The sequence below is a fragment of the Hirundo rustica genome, chromosome 1, assembly GCF_015227805.2.
Source record: "Hirundo rustica isolate bHirRus1 chromosome 1, bHirRus1.pri.v3, whole genome shotgun sequence".
Classification (NCBI taxonomy): Eukaryota; Metazoa; Chordata; class Aves; order Passeriformes; family Hirundinidae; genus Hirundo; species Hirundo rustica.
In genome coordinates this window covers 33,916,469-33,932,221 of record NC_053450.1, presented here as the reverse complement: position 1 = coordinate 33,932,221, position 15,753 = coordinate 33,916,469, and the positions used below count along the sequence as shown (strand labels likewise).

The 15,753-nt window shown below is 39.7% G+C and overlaps 1 protein-coding gene across 1 annotated transcript in view; it reads right to left on the bottom strand.

Annotated features, from left to right (window-relative positions):
- Nucleotides 1-15,753, bottom strand: part of SLCO5A1 (solute carrier organic anion transporter family member 5A1) — a 74,183-nt gene that overhangs the window by 34,944 nt on the left and 23,486 nt on the right. Inside the window, exons 2-3 of the mRNA XM_040066867.2 lie at nucleotides 7,143-7,275; nucleotides 800-1,020 (exon numbers count right to left, since the gene is read on the bottom strand). Coding sequence (XP_039922801.1) covers nucleotides 800-1,020; nucleotides 7,143-7,275 — 354 coding nt within the window. The remainder of the gene's footprint in view (nucleotides 1-799; nucleotides 1,021-7,142; nucleotides 7,276-15,753) is intronic.

Below are 15,753 nucleotides of genomic sequence, written 5' to 3'. Positions count from 1 at the left end.
GGTTTCTCCCAGTCCCACTACATTTATCAGGCCACCATGAAATGGCAGAACCAGCATTTGAACCTTAGAATCCAAGGAGGACACAACACCAGTAACACAATGGCATTGAGGCACATTCACTCCTGTCCTATACTGTTCAATTTTATGACACTGTCAAGTCTGCATTGTAAAATTAAATTCTATATGCTTCAGATTAATCAATTTGTAGCAACACTGCCTTCTTTCCCAGGCAAATAAAATAAAATAAAATAAAATAAAATCAATTATTATTACTTACTGATAGATTTTGTATTAATGGCTACTCCTTGAATAAAATAAAAATCTTTACTACTTGTCAATCTTTTGATCTCTTCTTGTTTCAAAATTAGCACCAGTTTTGTCTTAGCCTTCAGAAAATAGTTTGCAGTACAGAACAGACAGGAAAGGAATACGAAATAAATAATCTTTCTCTATGAACTTACCCAAATGCATGAATGTAATTGAACTCACATACCAGAATTCCTTCTACTTATTTCACTTACACTGTAGAAGAGCACTTTATTCCATGAAGTTCAGCTTATAAAGCAAGTGTGACAATTACAAACTCTAAGGCATACAAATTCATGTGGCAACAAGAAAATGGATGTCCTACAATCATTGCTGCAGCCTGTCACTTTAGAGGATGAGTATCTATTAAAATCTCAATAGCAAAAACATAATAGCAAATACAGGATGTCAAAACTGCCTTCAATTGCACTCATACAATCCTGGATGACCCTACACAAAATGTAAAATATTTATAAATAAAAACAAACTTTACCTTTAACATTCTCTCCAAATCCCATAGAAGCAGAAACTGAACTGTCTGTTTCTGTTTTGCTACTTGTTTTCTCTTTCATCACATCATCATCACTTGAAACATCATCAGAGTTCATCTTCTTTTTCTTTTTTTTATGTCGAGGAGGGAGCTTTTTCGGAAAGGTAAACATGGGAAATATCACAAGGAGCATTGCAATGGCACAAAGGAGAAATCCACTCCACCTAATGCCAGGAAAGCAGGAACGGAAACAAAAGCAAACACATTACATGAAACAAAAAAATTTCAAAGTTACTGTCAGAGGCTGCAGTGACTGGAAAGACAGATTTGCAAAATATGAAAAACTGACACTAAGAGTAAAGAATTGGAGCGGGGGAGAACGTTCACTGAACTAAATTACTTAATCAGAAGTTGTTTCTGTTGGCTTATTTACTGAAAGGTATTTATCCAGAACCCACCAAATTTTATTAAATAGTGTCAGCTTTAAGTTACCACAAATTTTCAGTTTTGGTAATTTTTCAGTACCAAGTGCTGAGAATTAGATATTCACTTTGACTTAGCCTTTCACGGATAACTCCCGGTAAAGTAATACAGTATTTCTCTGCAGAACACAGACAAAGCTATCCATGTCATGACAAGATAAAATGTCCTGAGAGATACATGAGAGCTAAATCTGTTCTGCTTTCCAGTGCCGACCTCTCACTGTCCTGACTGTCTAATTCTCTCCTTTCACACCTGAAGAGTTCCCAAAGCCTGAATGTAAACAAGTGATGTGCTACAATTCATTTCAGGGTTTATGCCCAAAACTCTGTTGTGCGACTGCAACCTGAAATAGCCTTCACAAAGAATTTCTTCTTCCCTCCGTCTGTCTTTTAAATATGGGATATAAAAAGGACCCTGAAATGATCCCTTAGCTCTCAGAGAGCTGGGACATACCCACAGAAGGGACAATGTGTGGGACACAGAACAGAGCTCTTCAGCTGCATACAGTTGTCCTGCCTGCAGCCAAAAAGCTTCACGGACTGCTCCACAGCACCACAGAAGGGCAAAAGGGCTGCACTAGAAAGTTCTGCCGAGTTAACTCAAGGCAGCAGCCAGAACACTCACAGCACAGTGTCAGATGACGTAAAAAACTAAGGGAAACATAACCTCACACAGTTGGTTCCATAAAGAAGGACAATCTCAGAATCCACCCACAAAGTTCTTCTTACATACTGGAAGTGCAGTTTTCACTACAGACTCATCTCATGGTACCAGGTTTACAGGGCAAGGTTTTGATAGCACAGTAGGGACTGCAGGGGTGCCCCTGTGAGAAGACACCATGAGCTGTCCCATGCTGGACAGAGACAGCTCCAGCCAGTTTTAAAACAGATCCACCACTACCCAGTGCTGAACCTATCAGAATGCTTGTTGCACCTTGATGTCCACTTATTTAAGTGAGGGGAAAAAACACAGTACAGCAACTGTGTGAAGGGAGTGAGAAAATATGGAAGAAACAGCCCTGGAGACCCAAGGTGAGAGAAGAAGGGGAGAAGGGGCTCCAGGTGCAGAGATTCAGCTGCAGGCTCAGGACAAGACCATGGTATACACCCCCAGACTGTGGGGAATCCACACTGGAGCAGGCTCCAGCAGGAATTGTGGCCTGTGGAGAAGAGCCCCCACAGGAACGGGTTTTCAGGCAGGTTATGTCACCCACAGGGGATGCTGCATGCTGGAGCATTCTCTTCCTGGAGGACTGTACCCCATGGAAACGACCTGTGCTGGACCAGTTAAGAAAAGACTGCTGAAGCAGAGAAAGAGCAACAGAGACAAGGTGTTACAAACTGACCACGATCCCCTTTCCACAGCCCACTGCATCACTCCAGTGGAAGACTTAGAAGAGTCAGGAGCAAAGCTGAGCTTTGGGAGAAGGAAGGAGTAGGTAGGAAGTGCTTCTAGGTTTGTTCTTAATTCTTTCTGTCCTATTCTGTTATTAACTGGTGATAAATTAATTTCCCTAAGTTAAGTCAACTTGGCCCATAATAGTAATTAGTGAGGGTTTTCCCTGTCCTTGTCTCAATCTACGAGCTCTCCACTGTATTTTCTCCCTGTTCTGCTGAGGAAGGGGAGTGAGACAGCTTGGTGGGCACCTGGCAGTCAGCCAAAGCCAACCCACCACACAACTCTATACTAGTGTGTGGAAGTTCCAGTGAAGTCAATCAGGTTACTATAATATCCAACCACGACAATTATAGCTTTTTCCTATCAAATTTCCAGAATCATGGTGCGTTGACCCTGGCTGGAAGCCAGGTGCCCACCAAAGCCATTCTTATCACTCCCCATCCTCAGCAGGACAGGGGAGGGAAAATGTAATGAAAGGCTTCCACTAGCTGCAGGGGAATCTCCGTTCTGGCAACTGGAGCACCTCCTCCTCCTTCTTCAAAGACATTGAGGTCTGCAGAGCTGTTTCTATTGCATATTCTCATTCACTCTCTTCTGACTGCTGTGGGTGTTGCACATGACTTTTCATTTCCCTCTTCTTAATTAAGTTATCCCAAAGGTGCTACCACCACCACTGATGGGCTCAACCTTGGCCAGCCTCCTCTTGCAGCTGGCTGACACTGGAGGTGAAGCTTCCAGCAGCTTCTCACAGAAGCCACCCCTGTAGCCTCCCTGCTACCAAAATCTTGCCATGGAAACCCAATACAAGAACAATTTTTACATATTTTTGTACTACCTTTACACTATTAATTATACATTTGTTCAAACTTTAAACATTTTAAATTCTGAGTAGACAGGATTACTTGCACAGGAAACAAAAAGCATTTGGTCTCGTATTTCTAATGCAAAGATACTGCAAACTTTATTTTTAAACAATAACAAATTCATATGCAATGCTTTGTATGGTAAGTGTTTACACTCAGGCAAACAACAAATAAACAGCCATGTGTAACACTATTTTTATTAGAAGCTTACAGGAAGCTTTCGCAAGGCAAATATAAGTGACTGAAAGTTTTGACTAATTTTGATATTATGTAAACAGAAAATCCTCCATCCATTTTAGCTGATAACATACATGGATTAGAAAGCAGACTTTTAGGAGGATTAGTCAGCACTGTCAGACAGAATAAATCCACAGTCTGTATAAAAATGTAGCAACAACCCTTTCAGGATCTCAAAGGCAGGGGCTGCAAAGGCACCGATCAAAGAAATAATCTATGGCAATAATATGCAGAAATCTGCAACCACCCACTCAGGAGGAAACAGCAAAGGAGACAGGGCCTGTAATGTAGCACAAAATGAAATTCAAATCCAAAGGGACCACTATTACAGCATACCAAATGCTGGAGATGTCACAAATACAGCACTGGATGCAATTATCTCACCATCTACACTTGACAACTTCCTGTAGAAATATCAAAGAATTGGAAAACAGACAGAAGATGGTATCAAAAATAATAAGGACACCTACAATGGGAAATTGAGAGGTCAGAACAGGAGCTATATTAATCTAAAAAGCCCTTGATTTTCTGTCTTCTAAAGTCAAAGAAAATATGCAGAAGAATACCTCAAAGGCATCCGCACAAGCCCTAGGACCTCAAATAAAGCAATTAAAGCTAAGGAAGACAATGCTGAAGGAATTCCTTTAAACTCCTTGTGTGGAATGTTGATGAAAGACTATATAGGAAGATCCAAGTATTGAACAGATTCTGAACTAGGAAAACAGTTCAGAAAAGTGTCAGCAAAAGAAAATTTGATTCAAAGCACCTGACAGACCGCCAAGGGCTACTCGACAACTAATGAGGTCCCTATATAGCACATTAACAGTTCTCAGACAACAACATGATGAATGATTTCTAACAGATAACCCTACAGTTACCACATTTGAATAAAAAACAGTTTCAAACATTTGATGAGGTAGCATAGACAGCTGGCTGGAAATTTAGCCCAGAGCACCTACAGAAACCCCAGGTGTGCAAATCCTAGGAGGAGAAATCTAGGTCCTGCGAAACTCAAGGAATAATCAGACCAGAAATAACCCTGAAAAATAATCATTTTACTTTACCATGTTGCATGAGAGATAAACCAAATATACCTCCAAGAAAGGAACAGCTTAAGGAAAAAAAAAAAAAAACAGGTTATATTACTTTTATTTTAGCCATATAACATAGTTCTTATACTCACTATATTGTCTGTAAGCACTGCCTCCTCTAACAATGGAAATTGTTAAATTGAATCCTGTGATAGGCTGCATTAGGAACCTTACAGCTATAATAAAGAAAAGATAGGAATCAAAGACACTAATTCACTTCAAGGGAAACAAAGACTCAGAAATCTCATGTATGACTTCCCATTACATTATCACAATATAGCTATACTTTTAAAGCGTGTCAGCTGAAGTAAGTGTTGGGCTACTCTTACATTTCAAATTCTTAGATTGCATAAATAAAAATAAACCTGACTACACAGCACTTCCCTGCAAGGAGAAAATGTCACAGTCCCAGAAAATACATTTCAGTGGAATGGAAGTCTACACTTCCAGAATTCTCTGCAACCAGGCAGTTAGTGAGTAAAAAGTGACAAAGGTTTAACCCTCACACTGTAGGAGTCTTGCTTTTTTAATAGGTAGACCTAGCTTCAGAAAGAGAAAAGAGAATGAGACACAAATGCTATGAATGCCACTCAACTTTTATGAGAGGCCACCACAGATTGTGGAACAAATTATCAGAGACCTGATAGCAGCTGATCCTCCTCAGAAATTTAAGACAGAAAAAACTAATACAGTCAAAAATGAAAGAGAAATAAAAAGACCTGGGATACCCATCAAGGAAAGCCAGACCCTACAGATTTAATCAACAAGAGAAAAAAAGAAAAACTATGAATTACTTTAACTGACTTTGTTGCTTTGGCTATTTTACTTTTGCTGAAGCTGCTTGAGTTAAAACTCAGTTGTATCAGTGGTTGTGTTATAGATAAAGACAAAAGTTTATCCCACATTCATACAGCCCCACTGACTTCAATTAACAAACATATTTATGGGCCTGTTTGCAATTTCTGTCAAAAAGTACTGATCAGACGCTGAGTACCAGTTCTAACACGTCATTAAAAACATGCATTTTTTTTACACAAAAGTGTAAGACTTTTACAAAGAATGTTTAATATTTTGCCCTGATTCCCAATCTTTTATACTAGAATAGTCCAAATTGTGACATTGCTGCACACTCACAGAACAGATCTTTTCAGTGAGATCAGTCAGTAGACAAATCAAAGCAGGGAGCTGTTTAACCCCAAGGCCACACTCAGCACTCAGCTTTGCCTTCCTCCTGCTGAAAATTCAACAAAACAGTGCTACAATGCTCTTGGACTAAGACTAATAAAGCGGGGTTAAATCTTCAAAGGTTTAAGAAGACTCCAAAGAGAGAATTTTTCGTATCAAACTGTCAGGAAAGATCACTGCAGAATAAACAGAAACAGACTGACTGCAGTGGCACAGAGACAAACACCAACTCAGGGCAGGAGAACTGACACTGCACCTTACACCTACAAAGCAGAGGTCTCTCCCTGGGATAATGAACTTCAGGTTTTTTCTGAGATTGCATGAAAACCTCAAGGCAGATTTATGATTTCTCTGAGAAAAGGCAGTTAAAGCCTCCTGAAGACCTGCTTCCTCAAAGACACATTGCCAAGGAGGCCACATCTCAAAGGCTGCCTGAAGACATCAGCTAACAATTACAGCTGCCACATCTCAATACTGCTGGAAGCCTACTCCTTATTAGAGAATAATGTGATGATTTACAGCATCTGCTGCCTAAACACAAGCCATCACCTGAGAAAGACAGACTGGAAAGGGCATGTTCTGACTCCATCCTATCTCTTTCATGTGGAATAGGATCAGTAAAGTCTAGTGTTTCTCATGTGGGCAGAAGAGTTCAGTGCTTCATGCTGCCTCCTCTGGAAAACCAAAGAGGAGATTAATCCAACTTCCAGCAGGAAGGGGTTGGTTCTGGGCAGCAGAGATCCTCCATGGCCACCTGCAACACCAATATCCTGCCCTGCCATCCCTGTGATGAGCACTGTCAGTCAATGCCCACTGTGGTCAGGGACAGTCCTGAACAGCCAAACACAGGGAGTTTTCCATGCACTGCTCCTGTGCACTCCTGTGGCAAACCTTTCCTCTCTGACAGAGACTAGTGTATAGTAAACAACAGAAACATCATCTTTAGCATGTAGTAATCAACAGAAACATCATCTTCCTTGGCCTCCTTCTGCAACCTTAAACAAGTCCCCAAGGGATAGAATCTTCTAACCTGTCTTAATTCCCTACCAGCAACTGAGAGAATGGCTCTGAAAAATGCTTGATCCTTACCAGTTTCCAATGAATCGGGGATCACTCTGGTCGATGTACACGGTCGTCCTAGGATCAACATAGAAACCAATAAGAAGTCCTCCTAGTAAGTATCCAGCTGCAGGTCCAAGTGCTCCCATTACATACATGATGGCTGAGGAAATAAAAGGTCAGTCATACATCAATAAAATTAATGTTTCATTATTTATTTACACATGAAATCACAAAGTAAATTATGCTTCTTTAAACAAGAAGTTTTGCAAGCTAGAACTTTAAGGAACCTTTTTTTGCAACTAAGGCAGCAACTTCTGCCAAAGTCACATATTAGTAAGAAGATTCGTGCTTTCTGTACATTTTTCAGTCAAATTATGCAAGTATACACTATTTTGATATTCTGGATGGAAAGCATACTTGACTTACATAAAATTTTTCCTATTTGGTATAATTTCTTTTAAATCAAATGAAAATTATTTAACATATAAATTTTTAAAAAGTCTAACTATTGGTAGGGAAACGCAAAAAAAAATTGAACAGCAGAAACGCAAAGAACAAAAATTGTACTCAAAGAGCAAAATACAACATTCTAATTTAGTCACCATCGGTCTAATACTGTGTATAAAAGAATGGTCCTTTTTAAGAAATTAAATATTCCTATTTCAGAGATTGACAGAACATAGGTTCACAAAAGAAAAGTCCTATTTAACTAACTTGTTATGGTAAGGTCACCCACCCAGTGGATGAAGAAAAGGTGACAGATGCATTTTTTCTGTACTTTGGTAATGCTTTTGATAGTGTCCCTCACAGCATCCTCCAGGACGACTTGTCCAGCTGTGGGAGGAGTGGCTGCAGCTGTGCTGGGTGAAGAACTGGTTGAAGGGCAGAGCTCAAAGGGGGCAATTGGTCACCAGTGGTGCTCCCCAGGGGTCAATTCTAGGGCCAGTTCTGTTCAATACATTTACCAACGACCTGCAGGAGTTGAATCTGTCATTAGCACATTTGCTGATGATCCCAAACTGGGAGGTGCTTGCTGACCCTTTGGAAGAACAAGAGACTTTGCAGAGGAATCTGCACAGACTGGAGCACTGGACAGTGATTAATGGCATGAAGTTAACAAGTTAAAATAGCAGATTCTGCAGCTTGGATGGACTAATCAGGCACAAACATAAACTGGGAGAGGAGTGTCTGGAGAGCCTCTCTGCAGAAAGGGATCTGGGGGTGCTGATTGGCAGCAAGCACAGCAAGGATCAGCAGCGTGTCCTGGAAGTCAACAGGACAAACCCCATCCTGGGGTGCATCAAACACAGAATCACCAGCTGCCCAAGGAAGGTGACTATCCCACTGTGCTCAGCACTGGTGCAGCCTCACCTGGAGCACTGTGTGCAGTCCTGGGCACCACAACTTAAGGATGAGAAGTTCTTTGAATGTGTTCAGGCAAGGACAATAAAGCTGGTGAAAGCTGGAAGGAATGACCTGTGAGGGGCAGCTAAGGACTTGAGGCTTCTCTAGTTTAGAGAAAAGGAGGCTGGGGGGCAATGTCATTGCTCCGCAGCATCCTGAGGAGGGGACTTTTACTCACTGGATCTTTTCTCTCTGGTATCCAGTGACAGGATACATGGCAATGATTTAAAGCTTCACCAGGAAAGGGTTACATTGGATCTCAGGAAGCATTTCTTTATGGAGAGGGAGGTCAAACACTCATTAAGGTTTCCTGTGGAGGTGCTAGACTTATCAGTGTGTTTAAGAGGCATTTGGATAACTCCCTTAGTAACAGGTTTTAGCTCCTGATCAGTCCCAAAGCAGTCAGGCAGCTGGATAGTCCCTTCCAAGTGAAATGCTCTGTTCCATTCCATTCCATTCCATTCCCTTCCACTCCATTCCATTCCATTCCATTCCATTCCATTCCATTCCATTCCATTCCATTCCATTCCATTCCCTACAGTATCCCTTCCCTTCCTTAATATATCCTGCAGTACCCATTCCTTATAAGATGCTCCTGCCCTGCTTCCCATATGGTCTGGCTGTGAGTATAAAAGGCATGGGGGTGAAAGGCTTGGTCTCTGCTGTCTGCTCACATATCTTGTACCACCAAAACCCAGGCTCCAGCACAGCAACACTTGCTCAGCTGCTGCAGATCCTCTAGCAGCACATGATTATCTAATTCTCTGTAATTCTCTCTCTAGATCCACATGGTTACTGGACTAGTCCCTGTCCACAACAGGAATATGCAGACTCCATCCTTTTTGGCCCCATCCTCAATCAGACGTACTGAATCCTAGACTGCAGCAGCTGAAGAACCATAACTGAGCTGATACAGCTTGAGTTTCCATATTACCTGTTACAGAAAATTATATCTCATGGATAAAATATGCCAAAAGAAATCACTAAATCTGCCTGATTAACCCAGAATAACTTGCACATTTCCATCTTATGTTTTGAAATAAGAGAATGAAGAAAAAGAGCATTCTCACAAGTAAAAAGAGAGCCTTATTGCAGGAAAAACAAAAAAAAAAAATCACAGAAGCTACCAAAAAAGGTAAAACTGCCTATACTAAAAAATATTGCCAGACCACAAATTGATTACACAGTTTAGCACTTTTAAGTCTTTTTCTTGTAAACACATTTTTGGTTTTTATGAAACTGTGATTTTGAATAAATAGATTTTGCTGAAGTCCTTTTCACATAATGGTTTTCAGAACTGTGTTCACTATTTAAATTTATTCCAGCCATGTTCCCTACTGAATTGATTGCAAACAATTCTCTGTATGCCTAAAATGCTCCATGAGACATTGAAACTCTGCTCCTTAGCAGCAAGTGGTTAGATAAATCCCACAGTAACTGTTACTTGCAAAATTCACATCATGAGGAAGAAAAAACAAACAAACAAACAAAAACTATCTCCACACTCCCACAACCAATCATAAATTTTGTGCTACAAATGTTTGCTTGGAAAATTGATTCAGACAACTACAGCAAACTCAGATCTCTAAAATCCTTAAAGAGGAAACACAAAGGGAGTAAAAGACTGACCTAATCCTCCATTCACTTAAGTATTCAAAAAAAAAATACTTATGCTGCATTAATTCAGCTTTAGTTCTGCCACTGAAAGCAGCAAAATGCAGCAACTGCTTAGGTTTCAAATCACTACACAAATAGTGTATTTTGTACACCTGGAAACTTCAGAGAGCTTTCTCTGTAAGCAGAAACATTGCACAACAAAGGTAAAAGTAATTCTGTACACTGTTCTCCTTTACAGGAAGAAATCCTGTTGACAATTTCAGGAGTATTTTAAAATTACTACATGCTGTTCAGGCTGTATTTGTTTTTAATATAACCTACAGGCAAAATGTCAATTTCTGAGTCTTTCAGAAAACACAGAACTCCATGTTCCTGGTCAATGGCAGGAGGAAGCATCACCAGGTAAGTTCTTAAAATTGCCATCTTAAAACACATTACAGAATCTTTTTCAGCAAATAATAATGGTCACTATCAGAAATTGGACACCAAGTGCGATAAAATGATTTAGACTTATAAACAGGACTAAACAGAGCATGGCAAGCATAACATTTCAGTATTTCAAAATTAGCTACTTGAAAGAATCTGCCCCAAACTTTCAAACCTTGCTGAGGAAGTGAAGTGTAAACCAGCTCCATAAGTCACCTTGGCAGGCTACTCCAGGGTCCTGGACCCTTAAAATTCTGGTCACAGTCCTCACAGCTATATTCAGGAATAAAGATGTTTTTGATTCCCAAGTAGGCCACCAGGATTACTGGATGATACAGAAAGGGAACTAAACTGGAAATGGATTCAATAAGGGTGTTATCAAAACTGTACCTGCTTCACAAATAAAAAATCCTATGGAGAACTGTTTCAGAATTTTTTCCACTCAGAGCACTACAAGGTCTCCAGCTTTTGGATGACAAAGGTTCAAAAACATGTAGATGATGTATAAGCACCTTCTTTTCAGCCTTCAGCCAGGGATTTCAGCTAGCTCTTTTTGGTCCTCCCTTTTCAGGCCATGATCTGGGATCTTGATCTAGGGAGCTGCACAGATGTAACAGCCAAGATCTTTTAATGGAAGTAAACATTTTTATCAGGGGACATGCTGGAATACTGTGATGCTGAGGCAAGGCACACAGTATCCAGACAATTTTTTAGATTGCACCTAAGGAAACCCAGGATTTGTCTTACAACCTCATAGCCATAAGCTTAACTGATGCTTAGATTTGCACATCGCCTTACAAATATTTCTAAGTCGCAAAAACCTATGCTGTAAAATAGCAGTAATATGTCCTTTCCCATGATAAAACAGAGGTCAAGGACATTCCACGAGTTAAAAGCTCTACTCCAAATTATAAATCATCTTCAACAGATTAAAGGAGGAAACTATTGTTAATACAGACATATGGCTTAGAACATCAATCTGAATCTCTCCTGACTGGGTTGCACTGAGCTGCAGGATTGCACCCCTCTGAGTTCCTGCATTAGCCACACAAGTTCAATGCGTACAAGTCATATTACAGCTCTGTGGGAACACTGGTCTCTCTAGGAAAGCACAATGGCAGGTCACTCACACGTACCCGACTTCACAGAACTGCAGAATATTCTGAGCTGTAAGCCACCCAATGGCCCGCACAGGGATCAAATCCATGACCTTGGCATTAACAGTACCATGCTCTAACCAACTGAGCTGATCTCAGGGTGACTTAGAGCCATCTGAGAACTCATGACATTCAACACAACCAGCTCAGACTGGACCTGGCAAAAGCTTTTCCCCAGAAGTCTGTTGTAGCTTGCTGCTGCTGCTGTCACGTAGGATTCTAAGTCTTCAAAGGAATGCACAGGTTGGTTTACTAAAGTTACACAGCCTTATTTAAACAGGACAGCTTCAAAGACGAAAGATCTTGTGGATTCTTTAAAGTCTTCCTGTTCTCCAAAGGTCTTAGTGTTGTGGTTAAGAGTTTCCATTACCAAGCATATCTGCTCCTCTGGGTGTACCTTCTCTTCAGTGATGAGGGATAACCTGTCTCAGCCCTCCCAAACCTGGTCTTGCTCCACCTCTGACACAGACCGTAGATAAGTAAAAATATCCTGGTTCAGAGTTACTTAAGTGTTCATTTTCACCCAAGATATCTAGCCACGGCAATTTTAATTCCTTGAAGCTTTATACTGGAGGAGCTTCACTGCCTCACAGAGTGTGTCCTCAGCACGGCATATCTTGGGCTCTACACCATACTAGCAAGGTGATCTAGTTTCAAAACTGCAGCTGGCTGTGGCTAGCCAGGCTTAGCCATAAACTGCCATCACAGCTAAGATGCTGGATGGGAGAGAAAAGAGGAGTCAGAGAATTAGCAACCTAATTACATGAGGAATTTACCTATCCATGTGAAATAAGATTAAACAATGTCATTCTTCACCACAAGAAAGTTATCCTGGGACATGTTGCAATGAATGCTGCTATTCTGACAATGTTTGACAAAATTATTATATTGTCTATTGTTTTATTCATAGGAGATTCTTCTTCATCAGGAGAAAGCTTTACGTACAGCCTATTGCAGAACAGTATTTTTGACTACGATAAGATGAGCTGAATCCTCTATGGGTCTGAAAATCTCTGTGTAAACACCAAATACATGAAAAAAACTTTGTTGCCAAAGAATTTTTTTTTTTTTTTTAAATCTACCTACACTACCAAGTTTAATGAGACAGAGGTTATACATATATTGTCAATGTCCTTTTCCTCTTCTAACCACACCAAAAGAAATCTTCAGTAGGCTCTGTATATGGGAATATATAACATATGTCCCTGTGGCACCCTCAAATGCATATGTGAACCCTCTGACTGAGCCTCTTTAGCCATGCTAGTACCAATTAAAGTCACAAATCACATACTGTGCCTAGAGGAACAGAAACTACACATTAGTGAGCTACAACAGGTTGGCTTCTGGGTTCGAAAAGACACAGTTTGGTTAAAGAAGTAAAAACAAAGGCATATATTGCTCACTCACTGTCATCTCCTCTGTGTGCACACACATGTCACCACACACAGTTTATCACTGGAGGAGAAGGAACATTTTTGAAAGACCCCATTGTCCAAATCTTGGCAGGACATCACCATAGTACAACTGTTCATTTCATACATGTGTAAGACAAGCAGAATTTGACCTTTATTCTATTTTCAATGGAAGTTTAGAATTTGCAAAATTCTGCAAAAGCTACAGGGTGCATTCTGAAGGTATATATGTATACAAGTATGTATATGCATGTTTGTTACTGTCAGAATAGTACAGCAATTTTAATAGATTTTGCAGGACGCAACACCCTCCTGAAAGACATCACGAAGAATAAAAACAACAACAAAAAGAAAACATTCATGTGAATTTGCAAGAAACCCGTGTTTACAGGTTACTTATTTAAAATCTGAGGACTAAGCATTAACAGAAATGCAAGATGAACTTTATATAACCTTGAATATTTATGTGTCAAGGACTATAGGTTTAAAAAATAGTCGCAGTGTGAGCACCTGGGATTTTGCAAGCAAAAGAAGCACCACCATGTTATGGTACCACAGCATCTGCTTCAGTGCTACCAGCAGCACGTGTCACTGGAAAGCTGTACTATGCTGTCACTGGAGAATGAGCAGCACTGTTATTTCTCTAGGGTACAGAGCAGGTTTTGATTCCTCCACAGAGCAAAGCTGACAAGCAGAGGTTTCAAAGGAGAACAGGTCCCAGCTCTCCCGTTCCTCTTATGCCACAGCACTGTGATGAGATAGCGAGGATCAAGTATAAAGGAGCTTTCAAAGAAACATTGCTCCCATTCATAAAGATGTGTTTCCCTCATTTTGTTTAATTTCACCCACACAGAAGATACCCCAAGAAACATACAGTTTATTAACCACTCTTTTGAGCCTGAGGACAGAAAACTGAGTTGTGAGCAGAAGCCAGGCAGACTTCTCAAAAGCTTTTAAGTCAGGAAACTGGTTAACTTCCTTCTTTTCATCACAAACGCACAATCAAACATATCTATACATGCTTTAGGATTTTTTCTTTAATGTGGTTATTTGCTCAGGAAAAAACAATGCTTTGAGCTTTACTGCAGTTCAGATAATAATGTCCAGTTCACATCTTTAAATCACTTCCTTTCAAAATGTTAGTGTTACCACGACTCTAATAGTCTCTCAGATCCAGTGTTCCACTCAAAACAATAAACAGAGCAATGAAACTAATTCAGTAGCCTCTCTTGATCTTTGTATAGAATATATTTGTCACTATTTTAACAAGCAGATTCCACAGACCTGGAAGACATATTTATATAGAAACATAACTAAAGCATAATTTTACATGCCTACCATGGAAAAGAAAATAAATGGTCCAGCTTACCACTCCATTAAAAAAAGCTGGAAGTTAAATTAAATAAAATATGTTTCAATTTTATTTATGTGACTTGCCAACACTAGATGAAAAGTGTGAGATTTTTACTTTCCTCTTACAGCTTTATAGTTAAGATACCATTTGTATTAAAACAGATATCATTCCCTGATTTAAACAGCTAAGCTGCTTCATGGTTTGTACTCAACATTTGTGGTCAAGTCCTAAAACATTATAATCATTTTCACTGGATCCAATTCTACTATATCCATAAAAACTCAGGAAAGCAAGCCCAAAGAAAACCAGGTGAAATAGGCTGTCAGTCCCAAACTGTACTTCTTGTATACACTGTCACTGCAATGCTGCTCCAAGTCATTACTATGCTGTAGAGCCACAATGCCTACAAAGCAATCCCACTTACACCAAAATTTCACAGACTCAGTACTTGTCTTTTGGTTACACTACCAGGTGTCTGCATCCAATCCAAAATGCAAGAACACTGAAAATACCAAAGAAAATACCAAAAGCTTATACTTGTACCATGGCATATCACCTTTACAGATACTTAAACTACTCCAGTTCTTAAAATCAGAGTCTTTATTTCCTTATTCCTAGAACCTGAGAACTATGGAAGTAGAAATCCCAGTGGCAATTGGAGACTGTCCCATTCTTTAGAGACAACTGTTTTGCTTGGGACTCACAAATATTACTTGGGGTTTTTCATCAAAATCTGTCTTTCCTCTCTTTATATTCACCTATAAATAAACATCTCCTGATAATATTACCAAGAATGACTTCTGGTTAGCAAGTAAATATGAAAAAGACACATCCTTTGAAAAAGATTAGTGAAAATGGCTGCAATTTCTGAGTGCAATTTCCTATCAGTGTGGTTAACTGAATTTAGACACCATGCACAAAGAAATTCTTAGATCAGATAATTAAAGCAGATCAGGTTTTATCAGCTTTATAAGTTCTTAAACCAATTCTAACACAAGAATCTTCTTGTGATGGTGATATTCCAAAAGCACATACAACTAACTATAAGCATATGGTAGTCCTCACTGATGTGTATTGATTGCATGACCAAAGATAAACACATCTATACTTGTATGATCAGAACCTAAACTGAAAGCAAAGATGTTCTGATAGTCTTCCCATGAAGTCAAAGGCATTGGTAACCTAAATAGATGTTTGGAATTTTTTTTTAAATAGAAGTGTCAACAACTGCTTAAACGCATGAGTAACAGTTATCTTTCTTAAAACAC